Below are 13,742 nucleotides of genomic sequence, written 5' to 3' on the forward strand. Positions count from 1 at the left end.
TTTTTTAATCCTTTCTGTGAATAAATGTTTTTGTCATTAGTTAAATTTGTTATATTTAGTGCGAGCGTCATATGTAAAGTATATCGTGTTTTTATTTTTTTTACTGTCAGCTCTGAATCTGAATGTTGTCTTCTTCATCTGCCTCAGCTTTCCAAAAATCCACACAGGGAGGAGGAGGAGAGGTAAACGTTTAACAAGCACACCGAAGTCTTAGATCGCCACCTTGTGGTTACACACAACAACACAACAAAAAAAAAAAAAAAAAAACGCAAAAGAAACTCCCAAAAAATAATTCCACAAATTTATCCCAAAACATTTCATTTATCTATCAGATGAGCACCAGTAGGAGAAAAAACAAGTTAAGATTTTAAGTTTGGAGGACAGAAATTGAAACTAAACAAATTAATTAAATAAACTAAAAAACAAAACAAAAACAAAGTACATTAAAAGTACTTAAAAGCAAAATGCTGAATCACTTTGGGTAGATTTGATAATATACATCATATATGATCATATACACTTTTACTGTATATAAACAGTAAACACAAGCCATAAGAATATAAAAGAATAAGTCCCTCTAACAAATAAAGTAGCTCAACACATAAAATTACAACAAATTAAGCGTTCACTTTAGTAAAATATAGCAGGTCAGTAAAACACTGAGTGAAAAGGTCAGTAAAATACAATAAATATATTTCTATAGACCAGTGCTTCTCAAACAGAGGCCAAGTGGGGCAATCAAAACATGATTTGCGTCCACTAAAATTAGTTTTCTGATACTATTCAGCTTCCTTGTTTTTCATTATTTTTTAAAATAGTTAATTCAGACATTATGTGTGACAAGTGTGAAAATGTTGATAAGCTATAAAGTAACTTTAGTTATTTTGATTAATTAGCATTTATTTACATCCATATTCTCTAATATTTTTATTATATACATTTGATTTAATTTCCATTAATTTTATCTCAAATGATTGTTTTGTTATTTTTATTATTACTTTATTATTTTAGTACATACATTTTTGAATGGACTGTATTTTATTACTTACATTTTTTACATCATGTCATTTTACATTTAATCTATAAATATGTCTTAATTTTATTCATTATTTATAAATTTTAGTGTTTGTTACTTTTATCTCTGAAAATATTGTATTGTATTAATTTAGATTGTACTTTAAATTAATATAATATTCAATATATATATAATATATTACTAACCTAATATATTTTTTATGAATTTTAAATTTATGTATATATTATGCATTATTTTCATGTTTATTAATGTTTTCTTTAATAAATAATTTCAAGTGTAATATATTAATATATTAGCTTATTTTATATTTTAATAATAAATATGTTTTCCTCCAAATTTATTTTATTTTGGTTTAATTTAATTTGACAAAATTTTTAATTGGTCTATTTTGTTTCAACTTGTTTTTCCCCACCAGCAGAGGGCGAGAATGCGTCGATGTACAGACCCCTGTAAACCTAAGAAGAAGAAGAAGACGACGACGAAACAGCTAGGTTGTTTGCGGCTTTCAATCGTCGACTTTCTGCATCTGTTTTCGTGGAAAACGAAGCCAGCGGCAGGTCCAAGGTCCACGAGTTGGTTTTTTTGCCTGGAGCTGCGTGGATCACCTGAGAGGGTGCACCGGTGATTTGAGGTGAGCCGCTGATTTTATTTCCTCCTCTACATTAGCCGCTAGCTAACTGTTAGCGGAGTTGTTTTCTACACAGGTTAGAAATTAGACGGGTTTTTTTTGGTTCGGTTTTTTTCGACGATGTTTCTGATTGAAACTCGGCATTTTCTTAGATCACACTTTCAGTTCGACCATAATGAAACCACTGCGCGCTGAATTTCCTAGAAGCCTCTTTCTCTGAACGTTCAACACATCTCTGATCAGAGAGGATTAATTCGGGTTACACCAATCCTGCACAAACCCTGCTCTACATTAATGAAAATTACATGCATTTTTCCCGCTCTATGGCCAACATTTTCTATGTTTCTGTGTCGCGTTATAGTTCCACCTGTAAAACACAGTCTACCTGCGTCAGTGTCTCTATATTTAAACTTAATACCAGCTGGTTAAACTGATACTCCCCCCTCCCCCCCAAAAAAAATAAATAAATAAGAAAACAAAAACAAAACACTGATAATAAAAAATGGTCAAAAGAATATGGTAGGCAGAGGAGAAACTGATGCTGCATGAGGAAGTCGGGAGTGGTTGAGAAGTGAAGGTATAAGGGCAGGATATAAATGAGGACAGCGAGATAGTTTCAAGGTGGGAGTGGGATTGCATCAGGGATCTGCTCTGAGCTCCTTCGTGTTTGCAGTGGTGATGGACAGGCTGACAGATGAATTCAGGGAGGAGTCTCTGTTTACGTTAATGTTTACTGACGACACTGTGATCTCTAGCAAAAGTGTGGAGAGGTGAATATATGCTCTGGTGAGAAGAGCAATGAAAGTCAGTAGAAGCAAGACAGAATACATGTGTGAATGGGAGGTGGGGAGGTGGACATGTGAAGAGCAGAGAGAGTAAAAGTTTAGATAGGTTTGAATATCTGGTATCATGGACATTTGCAGAGGACGGAGAGTGGATATATCGGAGCTGCGAGGCAGGAAGAAAAGAGGAAGACGTCAGAAGATGTTCATGGATTTAATGAAGGAGGACATGGTCTGGTGTGACAGAGGAGGGTGCTGGGATAGGAGAAGATGATGGCAGATAATCTGTTGTACAGACCTCTAAAGCTAGCAGTTTAAAGAAGAACTGTGTTTATTTTTATTAATTTCTTCTTTATTTTATTGACGCTTAAACTAACAGCATTTAGGGATCAGGAGGATATTCTTATCACTTTTCTGGTTTTCTATAATGTTACGTAGGGCTGTGCGATATGACCAAAATCTCATAACCTGATATAAAACATCTATCGTCCCGATAACGATACAAATCACAAAATTTAAAATTTTCTGTAAATTCTGTGAATCTCGGGCAGCTTGACTTGCGTGAAGCGTTTCTAGTACCTGGAGTCGAGTGTTTTAACTGATGCATGAAACGATGCATTTTTAGACATAAGTTGTAACGGCCGCCGTTTGCTCTGTGAGTATTTATTACACAACGTGCTGCGGGGAAAAGCCTGTTCTAACGTTTGAGTCCAAGGTTTATTTTTTAGCACCTGGCGGCTCTTTTTGGCTTCTCATCCGTAAATACTCTGCATACTCTTTCACGTGATTCGGTTTATTTTGAAAAGTCTCAACAGGATCTTGAGCTTTATTGTGAAAGGTTTATGTGCAAAGTAAACCAGCGGACACGCGATGGTTTTACCGTCGTTAACAAGCATAAAGCAGGCGCTTGTCCGTCTGTAGTGTGGTTATATTAAATATAAGAGAAAGAGAGAACTTTAAGAAATTAATATAGCTACTACAGTGACCAGCAGAACGATGAAAAAAATATTGCCGAAACAAACAATAGCATAAAATGAAAAATAGACGTTTTTATATCGTCATCCGATATATATCGTTATATGAACAGCCGTAATTTTACGTTAACTGTGTACAACTATGGTTAAAAAGAAAAGTACACCTGCTTCAAATTCAAAGGTTTTCAGTATCAGGATGTAATGAAAATCATCTGATTCTTAGCAGGCCTTAAAATCATTTAAATACAACCTCAGATGAACAGCAACAGATGACATATTACATGTGTCATTATTTATTTCACAAAAACCTAGACAGAAGCAGAGTGTGAAAAACAAAGTTCATCCTTACGGCTTACATGGGAATGAAGAGGGTAAGTAGCAGCCGGGTGCTGGTAATCAAACGCATTGATTAGTTGATCTTCATCGAAGCGGAATTATGGTGGTCTGGATTACTCAGGTGTGTTAACAGAACAATCTTCCCAGGAGGGGACATCCCAGCAAATTCACCCGAGCTCAGCCCGTGCAATGATCAACTACAAGAAAACCCAAGAGCTCCGTGTCAGACTACAGGCCTCAGTTAGCATGTTAAAGTTCATGACAGCACAATTAGAATAACAGGTGTGGCTTGTTTGGAAGGTTTTCCAGGAGAAAACCTCTTCTCTCTGAGAAGAACATGGCAGCACAACATAGGTTTGCAAAGCACAATCGCCTCAAACGAGCTGTCGGCACGGTGGTGGAAGGTTCATGTTTTGGGTACCTTGCAGTCCCTGAGTGAACAGTGAACTCTTTTCTCTACTAAAGTATTCTTGAGTCAAACGTGAGTCCACCTGTCCCACAGCTAAAGCTCAGCTGATGTTCAGTTGTCCAGCAGGACGGTGATCCAAAGCACAGAAGCAAATCTCCACCAGTGGCTGAAAAAGAAAATAATCCCAATGCTGCAATGGTCCAGACCTCAGCCTGACTGAGATGCTGTGGGTGGGACATTCACAGAGCTGTGCATGAGTGATTGCTGCAAACCTCAATGAACTGAAGCAAGAAGAGTTTGACTAGAACTCCTCCACTGCGATAACTCAGTTATTGCTGCTGGGTTTGTCGTTTTTCACACGCTGCTTCTGCATGTCCTCATACTTAAAACCTTACATCTGAAAGAGGGTGTACTTCATCTTTCACCAAAACTGTATCAGGATGAACACTTTTTATGTTTTTGTTTACATTATCAGCAATTTCCTATCATAAAGTAGCCGAGGCAGACGTGACACAATCTAGAAAATAATGTTTTTTTTCCTTCTTCACTTCCTGAGCACGTGGTGTTCACTCTTAAGTGTTTTCTCTCAGGGCAACTCGTCCTCCACCTTCACATCACCTTTTACGTCTTCTGTCTTCCCTGACACCTTCTGTCTGCAGGAAACGCCCAGAGCGTTTCTCCACAGCTCGTCATCATGTCTCAGAATTACCCGTACAGAAAGCCGCCGTCTGATACCGACCTCAGAACTGATCCCGGGCCTTACAGATCTGTGGACTACCGCCACTCCTCAGCGGACCGTGACTTTTACAGGCAGCCACAAGACTCCTTCTCTGTCTCCTCCTCCTGCCCGTCCTCATCCAGGGGCTCTGGAGTGCTGCAGTCATCACAGGACAATGTTCTGAGCATCCTGAGCAGCTGCGGTCTGGAGCCCAGTGATCTGGCGCTGCTAGCTGAGCTGCCTGAAGACGTCCTCACTATTGAGTCTCTGCCACACATCCTCAGACAGATCAAATGCAAGAAAGGGACCGTCAAACCTTTCCCTCCCCGGGCTCCGTCTCCCTCCTCCTCTTCCTCCTACCCTCCCAGCTCCTCCTCCTCTAGAGACTGGGACCAGCTCCATCGCACGTCGGTCCAGTACCCGCTGGACCACCTGCCACCACCACCTCCTCCCTCGGAGAAGCTCATGGATCGCTGGAATAATCCGATTACCGTGAGCTCCGGCCGAGCAGAGCTGCCACCATCGTCATCCTTATCATCGTCGTTGGGGTACACGGTGGACTTCCACCGCAGGCAGGACCCCTCTGATTATGGTAAGGCTGGTCCAGTTCCTTCTTACAGCCCAGCGAGGCGAGGAGATAGAGCGCCGTCATCTCGATTCTCTGAGGCTGGACCAGCTGATTACAGGTCATCAGCGCTGGTGACGGCTTCTCCTCTTCCTAGCGAGCACCAATCCAAACCTCTGGCAAGCCGCCGTGACACGTCCTCCACGAGGAGCAGTCAGTCCTCGCCCTCAATGCCTACACGGAAAGAAGCTCTGGATTTCCACGGGAAGGTCCCGCCGTCGTTCCCGTACTCGTGCTCGCTGTGTGATATCACTGTACTGTCGCAGAAGGTAAGTGTACCTGTCCTCGAATCTCTCTCTGCAGTCTGTGTGGGTGGTGTGAGGGTCTGCATTCAGCAACAAAGGATGATGGGAGCTGCACGTGTCCTACGAGACCGGAGTGCCACAAAGAGAGATGGTAACGGGTTTACTTCCTGTTGTTTTTAGGTTTGGATTCAGCACGTGACCGGCAGGCACCATGCAGATGGACAGCTCAGCCTCCTGCAGCAGTGAGTTTACTTCACATCAACGCCAAGTTTCTCCATCTACTGCTTGCAGGGTTTAATAACGCTCTCCCATCTCCTCCACAGGTTTCCTAACTGGGACTGCCGCATGCAGACGGTCCGAAGGTCAGTGACCGAAACCACATCATTGTTCTCACGCCTCTGAACAGAAATCTGAATTTTATCAAAGTGGAAAACTTTGGCATGTCTCAAAGATGAAATGTTGTTTTTTTTTATGTGAATAAATAATCAGCGAGCCAAAAAAAACATGGATCAACTGAACAACGTGGATGTTAATGAACCCTGAAAAACGTTGACCAATTTACAAGGATATGACATTTAACCAAAGCGCCACATTTCAACAAACGACTGTAAAAATATTTTTTAGTAAGTTTCCCATTTTAAATTGCTCGATCTTTTAAAACTACTTCAGCCTGAAATATAAATGTCAAGTATCAATGATATAGTTCTTTAAAGAATAGGGACCCCAGCTGAGGTGGAGCAGAGGCTGCAAATGGACAGACTGGTTATTGCGTGTAAGCTTCCCACGTGGCGCTGCTGGCTCTTCTCCTTCTGTTCGTGCAAAACTCACACCGCCCTTACGCATGCTGAGGAGAGGGGCTTGCAGCAGCAGGCAGCAGCCAGCAGATTTGAATTGATTAACTTTTTGACTTGTGACCACCGAATTACTGTGTCCATGCTTTGAATAGTAAAAAGTAGTGCCACCTGGCGGACAAATAAAATAAAAATTTCAAATTGAAGGCGAGTGATCCAACATTAAAGAAATGCTTTGGTTGATGTCAAGATAAATGTGGGATCAGTGATTTTCAATTGAGCATTTTTTGGCTCCAGGATGAAATGTGGCCATTTTTGTGTAGCTTAGCTATTTTAAACTAATTTAAGGAACTGAGAGAACAATTCTAAAATAAAAAAAAAAGAAAGAATGGCAAATATGAGCGATGTTCATTCAGCACAGCCAACTAAGTCTGGGAAAAAAATTAATAAAAAGCTGTGACCCTGCCAAAAATCAATCAATTTTTAATTTTTCTAATAATTGAAGGACGGGTTTTTGGTCCAGATGTTAGCGGTCCTGATATTGATCCAAAGCTGCTGTGATCAGCTTTTTTTTTTTTATTGATAAGATGTTTGTTTTTCATTCAGTGGCTCTGTTTTTAATTTGTTTGATCGTCTTCTTTTTGTTATTTTTAGGGACGATAAATCTGAGAAGAAGAAGAAAGATGGAGGAAAAGGCGCCCCGGCAGCTAGTCAAAGTAAGTCTGCCTCACTCGGCTGTGCCTTTGTGTTTACACTTTTAAGTTTTTCTGCTTAAACTTGTTCTTTCTGTTCGGCAGCATCGCAGTCGACTAGCAAGTGGAAGCAGAAGAAGGTAAAGAAGTTAGAGACACGTGTCTAAGATCTCGATGAGGTTCGCTTTAGCCCCTCCTGAATCAGCTGAAAGTCTTTGTGTTTGTTTCCTGTCAGAATTTGGAGAAAGGGAAGGTAGTGTGCATCAAGTTTCCGTCTCAGTCTGTCGATGAGAAATACCTCAGGAAGCTTGCAGAACCGTTCGGGAAGATCATCAAGGTCATCATGTTTCCGTCTCTGGTGAGTCTGCGAGGTTCTTCATCATCACACCGATGATATTTGCATGTTCGTTCATTTAAAGACGAGCAGCAGCTTTCTTTCTCTTTTTTGCACATGAGCGTTATTAAAGTGGGTTTAAACCCTGCAGGGCTTCGTGGAGATGGGCTCGGTTGATCAGGCCAAAGACTTGGTGAAGTTTCACAGCAATTATCCTCCAACTGTGAACGGAGAGCAGCTCGTGTTCAGCGTCTCCAGCGCCTTCAACTTTCTCCAGGTAGAAGAGAAACACTTCCAGTGTCCAGTTTTTCCTGCATACGAAAAGTACAGAAAGTCCCAGTGTCAAACGTTTGGTTATTACTGAGAAAAATATCTCAGTCTGGAAAAGCTCCTGTCTCACAAACACAGCGAGAGGTGTCAACATTTTTTTTTTTTTTTTTTTACATGCAGGGAAATCCCTGATTGCAGGCAGGTGGGGCTTCTGTGTTACAGCCGGGCCATATGAGAGTATTCCCTCTTTGTGACGTTGTACAGTTCAGTATTTAGAAAAACGTCTGTTTTCATTGTTGATAAAGTCTCTTCACACTTTGATGTCTCCTCAGAGCTCCCGGGTGGTGAGTTTCACGCCCGCTCCATCAGGAGAAGGCGGAAAATCCGACCTGATCAATATCATCAAACGCTTCGGCCCGCCGCTCTACACCCTGTTCCTGCCGTCAATGGTGAGGCTCAACCCATTTAAAAAAAACTATACCGGAGAGGAAGACAGTTTCTTTGTTTTTCTTAAATAATCACTTTAAAAGACTTTAGAAAACACATACAAACACATTGTTTATTTGTTTGTTTTCAGGTGTTCGTTGAGATGAAGAACGCCCCTGATGCTCAGAAGCTGGTGGATTATTATCTGTCCAACACTCTGAGGATCAACAGTGACTTGATTTGTGTCTCCTTCTCTGGAGAGTACAAGACTCTCATGTGAGTACGACCGACCCGATAGGAAGGTAACTGGCGGATTATCATCCAGGGGTGATCAGTGATAATGGTCCTGCTTTTGTCTGGTCTGTCCTGTAGGCGGGTTTCAAAAGCCAAGAGGTACGAAGAAGAAAACGAAAGTACAAAGAAGAGTACCACCAAGAGGACAAGGAGCTCAAGCCGAGACAGAACGACAGAAAATAAGAAAAGAAGGTCCAGATCCAGAGACAAGGCCAGCAAAGAGGAACGGACCAGAACAAGGTCCAGGTCCAGGGATAAATCTAAAGAAAAATCCAGCAGAGATGCCAAAACTAGATCTAGGTCCCAAGACAAGTTGGATAGAAAAAGGAAGGGCAGAACCCGGTCCAGGTCCAGAGATAAGTCCACTAGTGAGAAGCGGACCAGGACCAGGTCTAAGTCGGGGTCCAGAGAAAAAACAAAAGAAAAATCCAACAAGGAAAGCAAGAAAGGGTCCCAAGAGAAGAAGCCAGACGAATCGAGAGAAAAATCCAACAGAGACCAGAAGACCAGGTCCGCATCCAGAGACAAGTCCAGCAGAGAGACAAAAGCCAAGTCTACAACCCAAGAAAAGTCAAGCAAAGAAAGAAAAAGCAGGAGCAAATCCAGATCCGTGGAAAAATCCAGCAGAGATAAGAAATCCAGGTCTAGAGAGAGATTCAGCAACAAGTCCTCCAGACGGGACGGAGAAAAGACGGCAGAACCAGAGAAACCAGGTAAGAAAACGCAACACGATGCCAGGACCAGTCGCTCCAGACAGGCTGGTGTGAAATCTTCTTTTCTACACAGATGCAGAGTCCACATCCAAAGGACAACCGTCTCCTCTCGAAGACTCCAAACCTGAAGTTTCAAACACAGAAGAAGTGGAGGGGGAGGCAGCGTGAGTTCCTCATGTTGCTGTTTTTTGTTTTAGGTTTTTTTTTGTTTGCAGAAAAGCCTCTGCAAGTGAAACTAGAACAGTCTTAACTAAAGATGCCACTTCAGGTTGCCTGGAGAGGAGAGCGACATCGAGGGGATGGAGGTGATTGCTGAGGATGGAGAGAATCTGGCAGATGACAATGAGGAGGCTCTGCAAGAGGAAGAGAAAAAAGAGAGAGCACCTGAAAAAGGTAGAAAATGAGAGCTGAGCTTTCACAGCAAAGCTGGCTTTAAAGGAAAACAAAGGAAATACTTGACTTTGTTAAAAAAAAAAACCTCCCTTACAGATGAAGTAAAGGAGGTGATAGGTGGAGAGCCTGGCATTGAGGAGAAACCTGCGTCGGAGAAGGAGATAAAGAAGGAAGAGAAGGAGGAAGTAGAGGAGTCAAAGGAAGCAACAGAGACTCCTCTACAGGAGGATTTGGTAAAGACTTTTAGATGAACATGTTAGTGTGGACATATTTTAAGCTTTAAAGTGGAAAAAAGGGATTCAGTTGGAGCGATGTGCTTTTTCAGGAGGACTTCCCTGTAGACCTGGAAAACTGCATCACTCTGGATGAACTGGAAGAAGATGACTCTGACGACCAAGGTATACCTGAAAGTCTTGTGATGCTGAACACAAAACATATTGTTGTACCAGCACGTTTGGTTGAGTTTTAAAGCTCACTGTTCAGTTTCTGATATTCTTCCTGTTTGATTTTGTTGCAGGTGGAGAATCAGCAGATGAGCCCAAGGTAAGTGTTACCTTTAATATAACGGCTGAGTTTTTGTCTGATATGTTGCTGATTTAACAGTTTGTTCTTTCTTTGCTTGTAGTCAACATCGAAATCCAGCAGGGTTTTTTACTTCGGCCACCTACCACCTAATTACGCCCTCTTTGACTTCTTCCAACTGCTGCGAAATTTTGGGAAGGTGGTGCGCTATTACCTGATTGGCAATCGACGAGAGGTCAGTAAGAAAATAAGATGAGATTAAAAAAAAAAAATTTTTTAGCTTTTTAAAATTTAAAGATAGTGAATATCTTTGTAAATGAAAATCAAATTTGATACAGTTATTAGCCTGAATACAAACTGCATAAAGGATACATTGATCATATACATCATTCATCACAGTCATTTTCATGACCTCTGTCAGCTGATAGAGGAATCCAAACTGTGCATCATCAGGCTCCTCCATCATATTGGATAAAAAAAATAATAATATGGAAGTTGATTGGCCAGCCAAGTTGGCTTGAGGCTATCTTACATTGCTGTGTTTGTGTATGTTGGCTTTGGTATTTGCTACTAGCAGTAAGAGTTATAGTAATTGCGTTGATCCTGTTTATGTTGTGACCCTTAGAGTTCAGAGTTGAGTGGATTCTTTACCTTTGGGACCATTTTCAGACTCTTTTTGTGTTTCAGGGTTTCATTGAGATGTCGAGTTCTTCAGCGGCCCTGAAAGCTGTTGAAGAGCTCGTCAGCAAACCAGCCATCCACAACTGCCCCAAACTCAAAGCCCGCATCTCCACCAAATACTACAGACTTGACAACGGGTCCGAAACCGCCTCTTCACTCTTCCCAATTTCTTTTCTGTGAACTTTTAATCATGAAATTCATACTTTACTCCTTTCTTGCAGATGGGTTGTTCACTCGGACGGCAGCAATGACAAGGACAGTCGAGGCAGGAAGCGCGAGAAACGAAGCAAATCCAAGACCTCAGACCAGGACGAGACCGACAGGAGGTCTAAAGGGAGGAAGGAGTCCCCGAAGAAGACATCAGAGAAATCAGGCAAAAAGACTCCAGAAAAAGATTCTGGGTCAAAAAAGCCTCCAGAGAAAGACTCATCAGGGAAAAAGACCCCAAAGAAAGAGTCCACATCCAAAACGTCTCCAGAAAAGGATGCCAAAAACACCTTGGAAACGAAATCCACTGGGAAAAAGACTCCAGCGAAAGATTTGCCATCTAAAAAAACTTCAGGTAAGGATTCCACAACAAAAAAGACTCCAGCGAAAAAGTCCGCATCCAGAAAGACTCTGGAAAACAAGTCTACATTCAGAGAAACTTCAGAAGAAGAGTCCAAAAAGTCTCCAAAGAGGGAATCGTTGGACAAAGAGCCTCCAGAAAAGGTCCTTAAAGACGGCCCGGAGAAGGAATCCGCGGGGAGAAAGACTCCTGAGAAAGGGTCATCGTGTGCAGAGATTCCAGACAGCGAGACGCTGGAACCAAAAGGAGCTCCTGACAATAATTCAGTGCCTCAGACAACTGTGAAGAATGAACTAAAGAAAGAAAATACTCAACAAAATGAGGAACCAGCAGCTGATAAAGCGCCATCTGAAAAAGATTATATCAAAAAGGAAACACCACGCACATTCAAGCAGGAGGAGCAGGAAATACCAGTAGACGTTTGTACGGAAGCAGGACCAAATGTGAAAGATGCAGAGAGTCCAGATCCACCAGTCTCCTCTACAGAGCCCTCAAAACCACCACCTGAACAGGTATAACTGAAAGCCCGAAGGTGCTGTGATCCCAGCTCAACAGAAATATTCGTTTCCCCAGGATAACATCAAAGTCTTAAATGCTATTTCACGTAGTTTCAAAACGCCAAAACAAAACGGCCTTTTTGGAAACAAAATTTTTAAAAAGGCTGACATTCCCATTGTGTTTGACAGATCTCAAATGTTGAATCAGCTGTTAAAATAGCTCCATCCATTTTATCTGCAGTTCAGTCTTAAATATGTAGTTTTGTTCAAATTGCCTCAGCCATGAAATATTTCTTATTAAAATTACCTGTGCGATGAATAGACTTTAAATGTAAATATATCGCACAGCAGTTAAAAACACAGTTAATGATGGAAAAAGATTTTTGGCCATAAATAAATGAAAATCTGCCCTGAAGTGCAGGATTAAAGCTCATGACTGATTTGTTACTTTCAGGACGCGAAGCCCCAGTTTGAACCTGCAGAGGGCGCTGCTGAACCTCAGAAACCCACCAAACCTGTTGGTAAGAAAGCCTCTGAGCTTATTTGAAATCCCATTTAGTTACAGTTTAGTTTGTTGCTTCCTGTTGCATAATAAGGAAGTTTAAACACGTGCAGCGGTGCATTCACTGTCGCTTGTTTGTTTTGTAGGGACGGAGTTCGTGCGACCGGTCGTCGGTTATTTCTGTAACCTGTGTCAGCAGATCTTCGCTGAAGAGGATGAAGCCAAACAGCAGCACTGCAGCAGCCTGTCGCATTACAGCAAATACCAGGTGGAGGGAAAAAAGGTTTTAATGTTAAGTTTTTATTTTTCAGCTGAATTTAAATTAAGTCCTTGTTTTGTTTGGTTTTTCAGGAGAAGACTGGGAGGGATCCGTGGACGAGCTGAATATCTGCAGAGACATTGGTTACCTTCAGATTTTATTAATTGACTTTATCAGAGCTGAAACGGGACTGAGATCCTAAACATGATTTGATTTCTGTCTGTTCTCCACTGGACTTTGAGTTTCTGTACAAAGATTTTGTTTTTTAAAAAGCTTCTGCTGAAAAATCCAAAAATGTATAAATATTTAAGTTTTATGTCATGCAGAACAGCAACTGTATGTTTGAGAAAGAGTGAGATGTGACTGTAAAAAGCCACTTGCTTACATTTCTGTTAAGCTCCAGGCTCTCTCCTACTCACGTGCTCTAGTCCTAAAAGGTGTTGATTGATCAACCTAGAAGATTTAGAAACAAACACCAGGTTCAGGTGCTGTCAGATTAAGAAAAATGTCTTAAGGATGCTGTAATGTCAGAATATTAACAGCTCCCTGGGATCTAATCAGTTTTTGTCTAATTGTACTCATGCCGCACCTTCACAGAAGCTATGTAATTTAAGAATCTGTAGTGTTGTCAAATAAATAATCTCACATGAACAACAGTGGTTTTATTATTTTATTTTTCTAAAACATCAACAGAAAACTCAAAAGTGAGACTTACAGTTCAACATGTCAACCCAGGAAGTCGTGACGCCGTCATAGATTTGTTCAAAGACTAGTTCACGATCACAGCCATTGATCTGTCGCTTCATTGTTTACAAATGTAACACTGATGTAGCGGTGAGACTGCGGTAAAGAAATGAAAATCGAGCCGTGACTAAATGGCACGAGACCAATGGTGACAGCACAAAACACTGGGTCTTTTATTTTGAAAATAACCAGATTATTTTAAGATCACGGAGGTAATCTGGAGTAAAATCACATTTTTATGTGACCTGCGTGAACTCAGGTGACATGTAAGGAGAGTCCATCTTCAGGACGCTGTAGCTTAAT

The 13,742-nt window shown here is 41.3% G+C and overlaps 1 protein-coding gene across 4 annotated transcripts; it reads left to right on the plus strand.

Annotated features, from left to right (window-relative positions):
• Positions 1–1,478: 1,478 nt before the first annotated feature.
• Positions 1,479–13,346, plus strand: LOC102308328 (matrin-3). 4 transcript variants are annotated; one of them, XM_042226555.1, is made up of 22 exons: positions 1,479–1,667; positions 4,756–5,777; positions 5,934–5,995; positions 6,077–6,115; positions 7,199–7,260; positions 7,342–7,376; positions 7,472–7,594; positions 7,722–7,847; positions 8,173–8,289; positions 8,418–8,542; positions 8,639–9,273; positions 9,347–9,437; positions 9,542–9,666; positions 9,763–9,899; positions 9,992–10,064; positions 10,184–10,209; positions 10,292–10,423; positions 10,876–11,006; positions 11,091–11,949; positions 12,389–12,455; positions 12,583–12,704; positions 12,788–13,346. In XM_042226555.1, the coding sequence occupies exons 2-22, from the start codon at positions 4,860–4,862 to the stop codon at positions 12,818–12,820; spliced, it is 4,038 nt and encodes a 1,345-aa protein (XP_042082489.1). In that variant the 5' UTR covers positions 1,479–1,667; positions 4,756–4,859; the 3' UTR covers positions 12,821–13,346. The 4 variants fall into 4 exon arrangements, with proteins under 4 accessions (XP_042082489.1, XP_005937126.1, XP_005937127.1 ...); XM_005937064.3 differs by having other exon boundaries at positions 4,825–5,777; XM_005937065.3 differs by lacking the exon at positions 4,756–5,777 and having other exon boundaries at positions 1,480–1,667.
• Positions 13,347–13,742: the final 396 nt, after the last annotated feature.

The sequence above is a fragment of the Haplochromis burtoni genome, unplaced genomic scaffold (assembly GCF_018398535.1).
Source record: "Haplochromis burtoni strain Fernald_Lab_line unplaced genomic scaffold, NCSU_Asbu1 Contig_217, whole genome shotgun sequence".
NCBI classification, from domain to species: Eukaryota; Metazoa; Chordata; class Actinopteri; order Cichliformes; family Cichlidae; genus Haplochromis; species Haplochromis burtoni.

Coding starts and splice junctions, on each gene's coding strand:
- LOC102308328 (XM_042226555.1), top strand. CDS start 4,860: ATGTCTCAGAATTACCCGTACAGAAAGCCGCCGTCTGATACCGACCTC. Junction 7,595..7,721: donor TCATCATGTTTCCGTCTCTG/GTGAGTCTGCGA, acceptor TAAACCCTGCAG/GGCTTCGTGGAGATGGGCTC. Junction 11,950..12,388: donor CAAAACCACCACCTGAACAG/GTATAACTGAAA, acceptor TGTTACTTTCAG/GACGCGAAGCCCCAGTTTGA.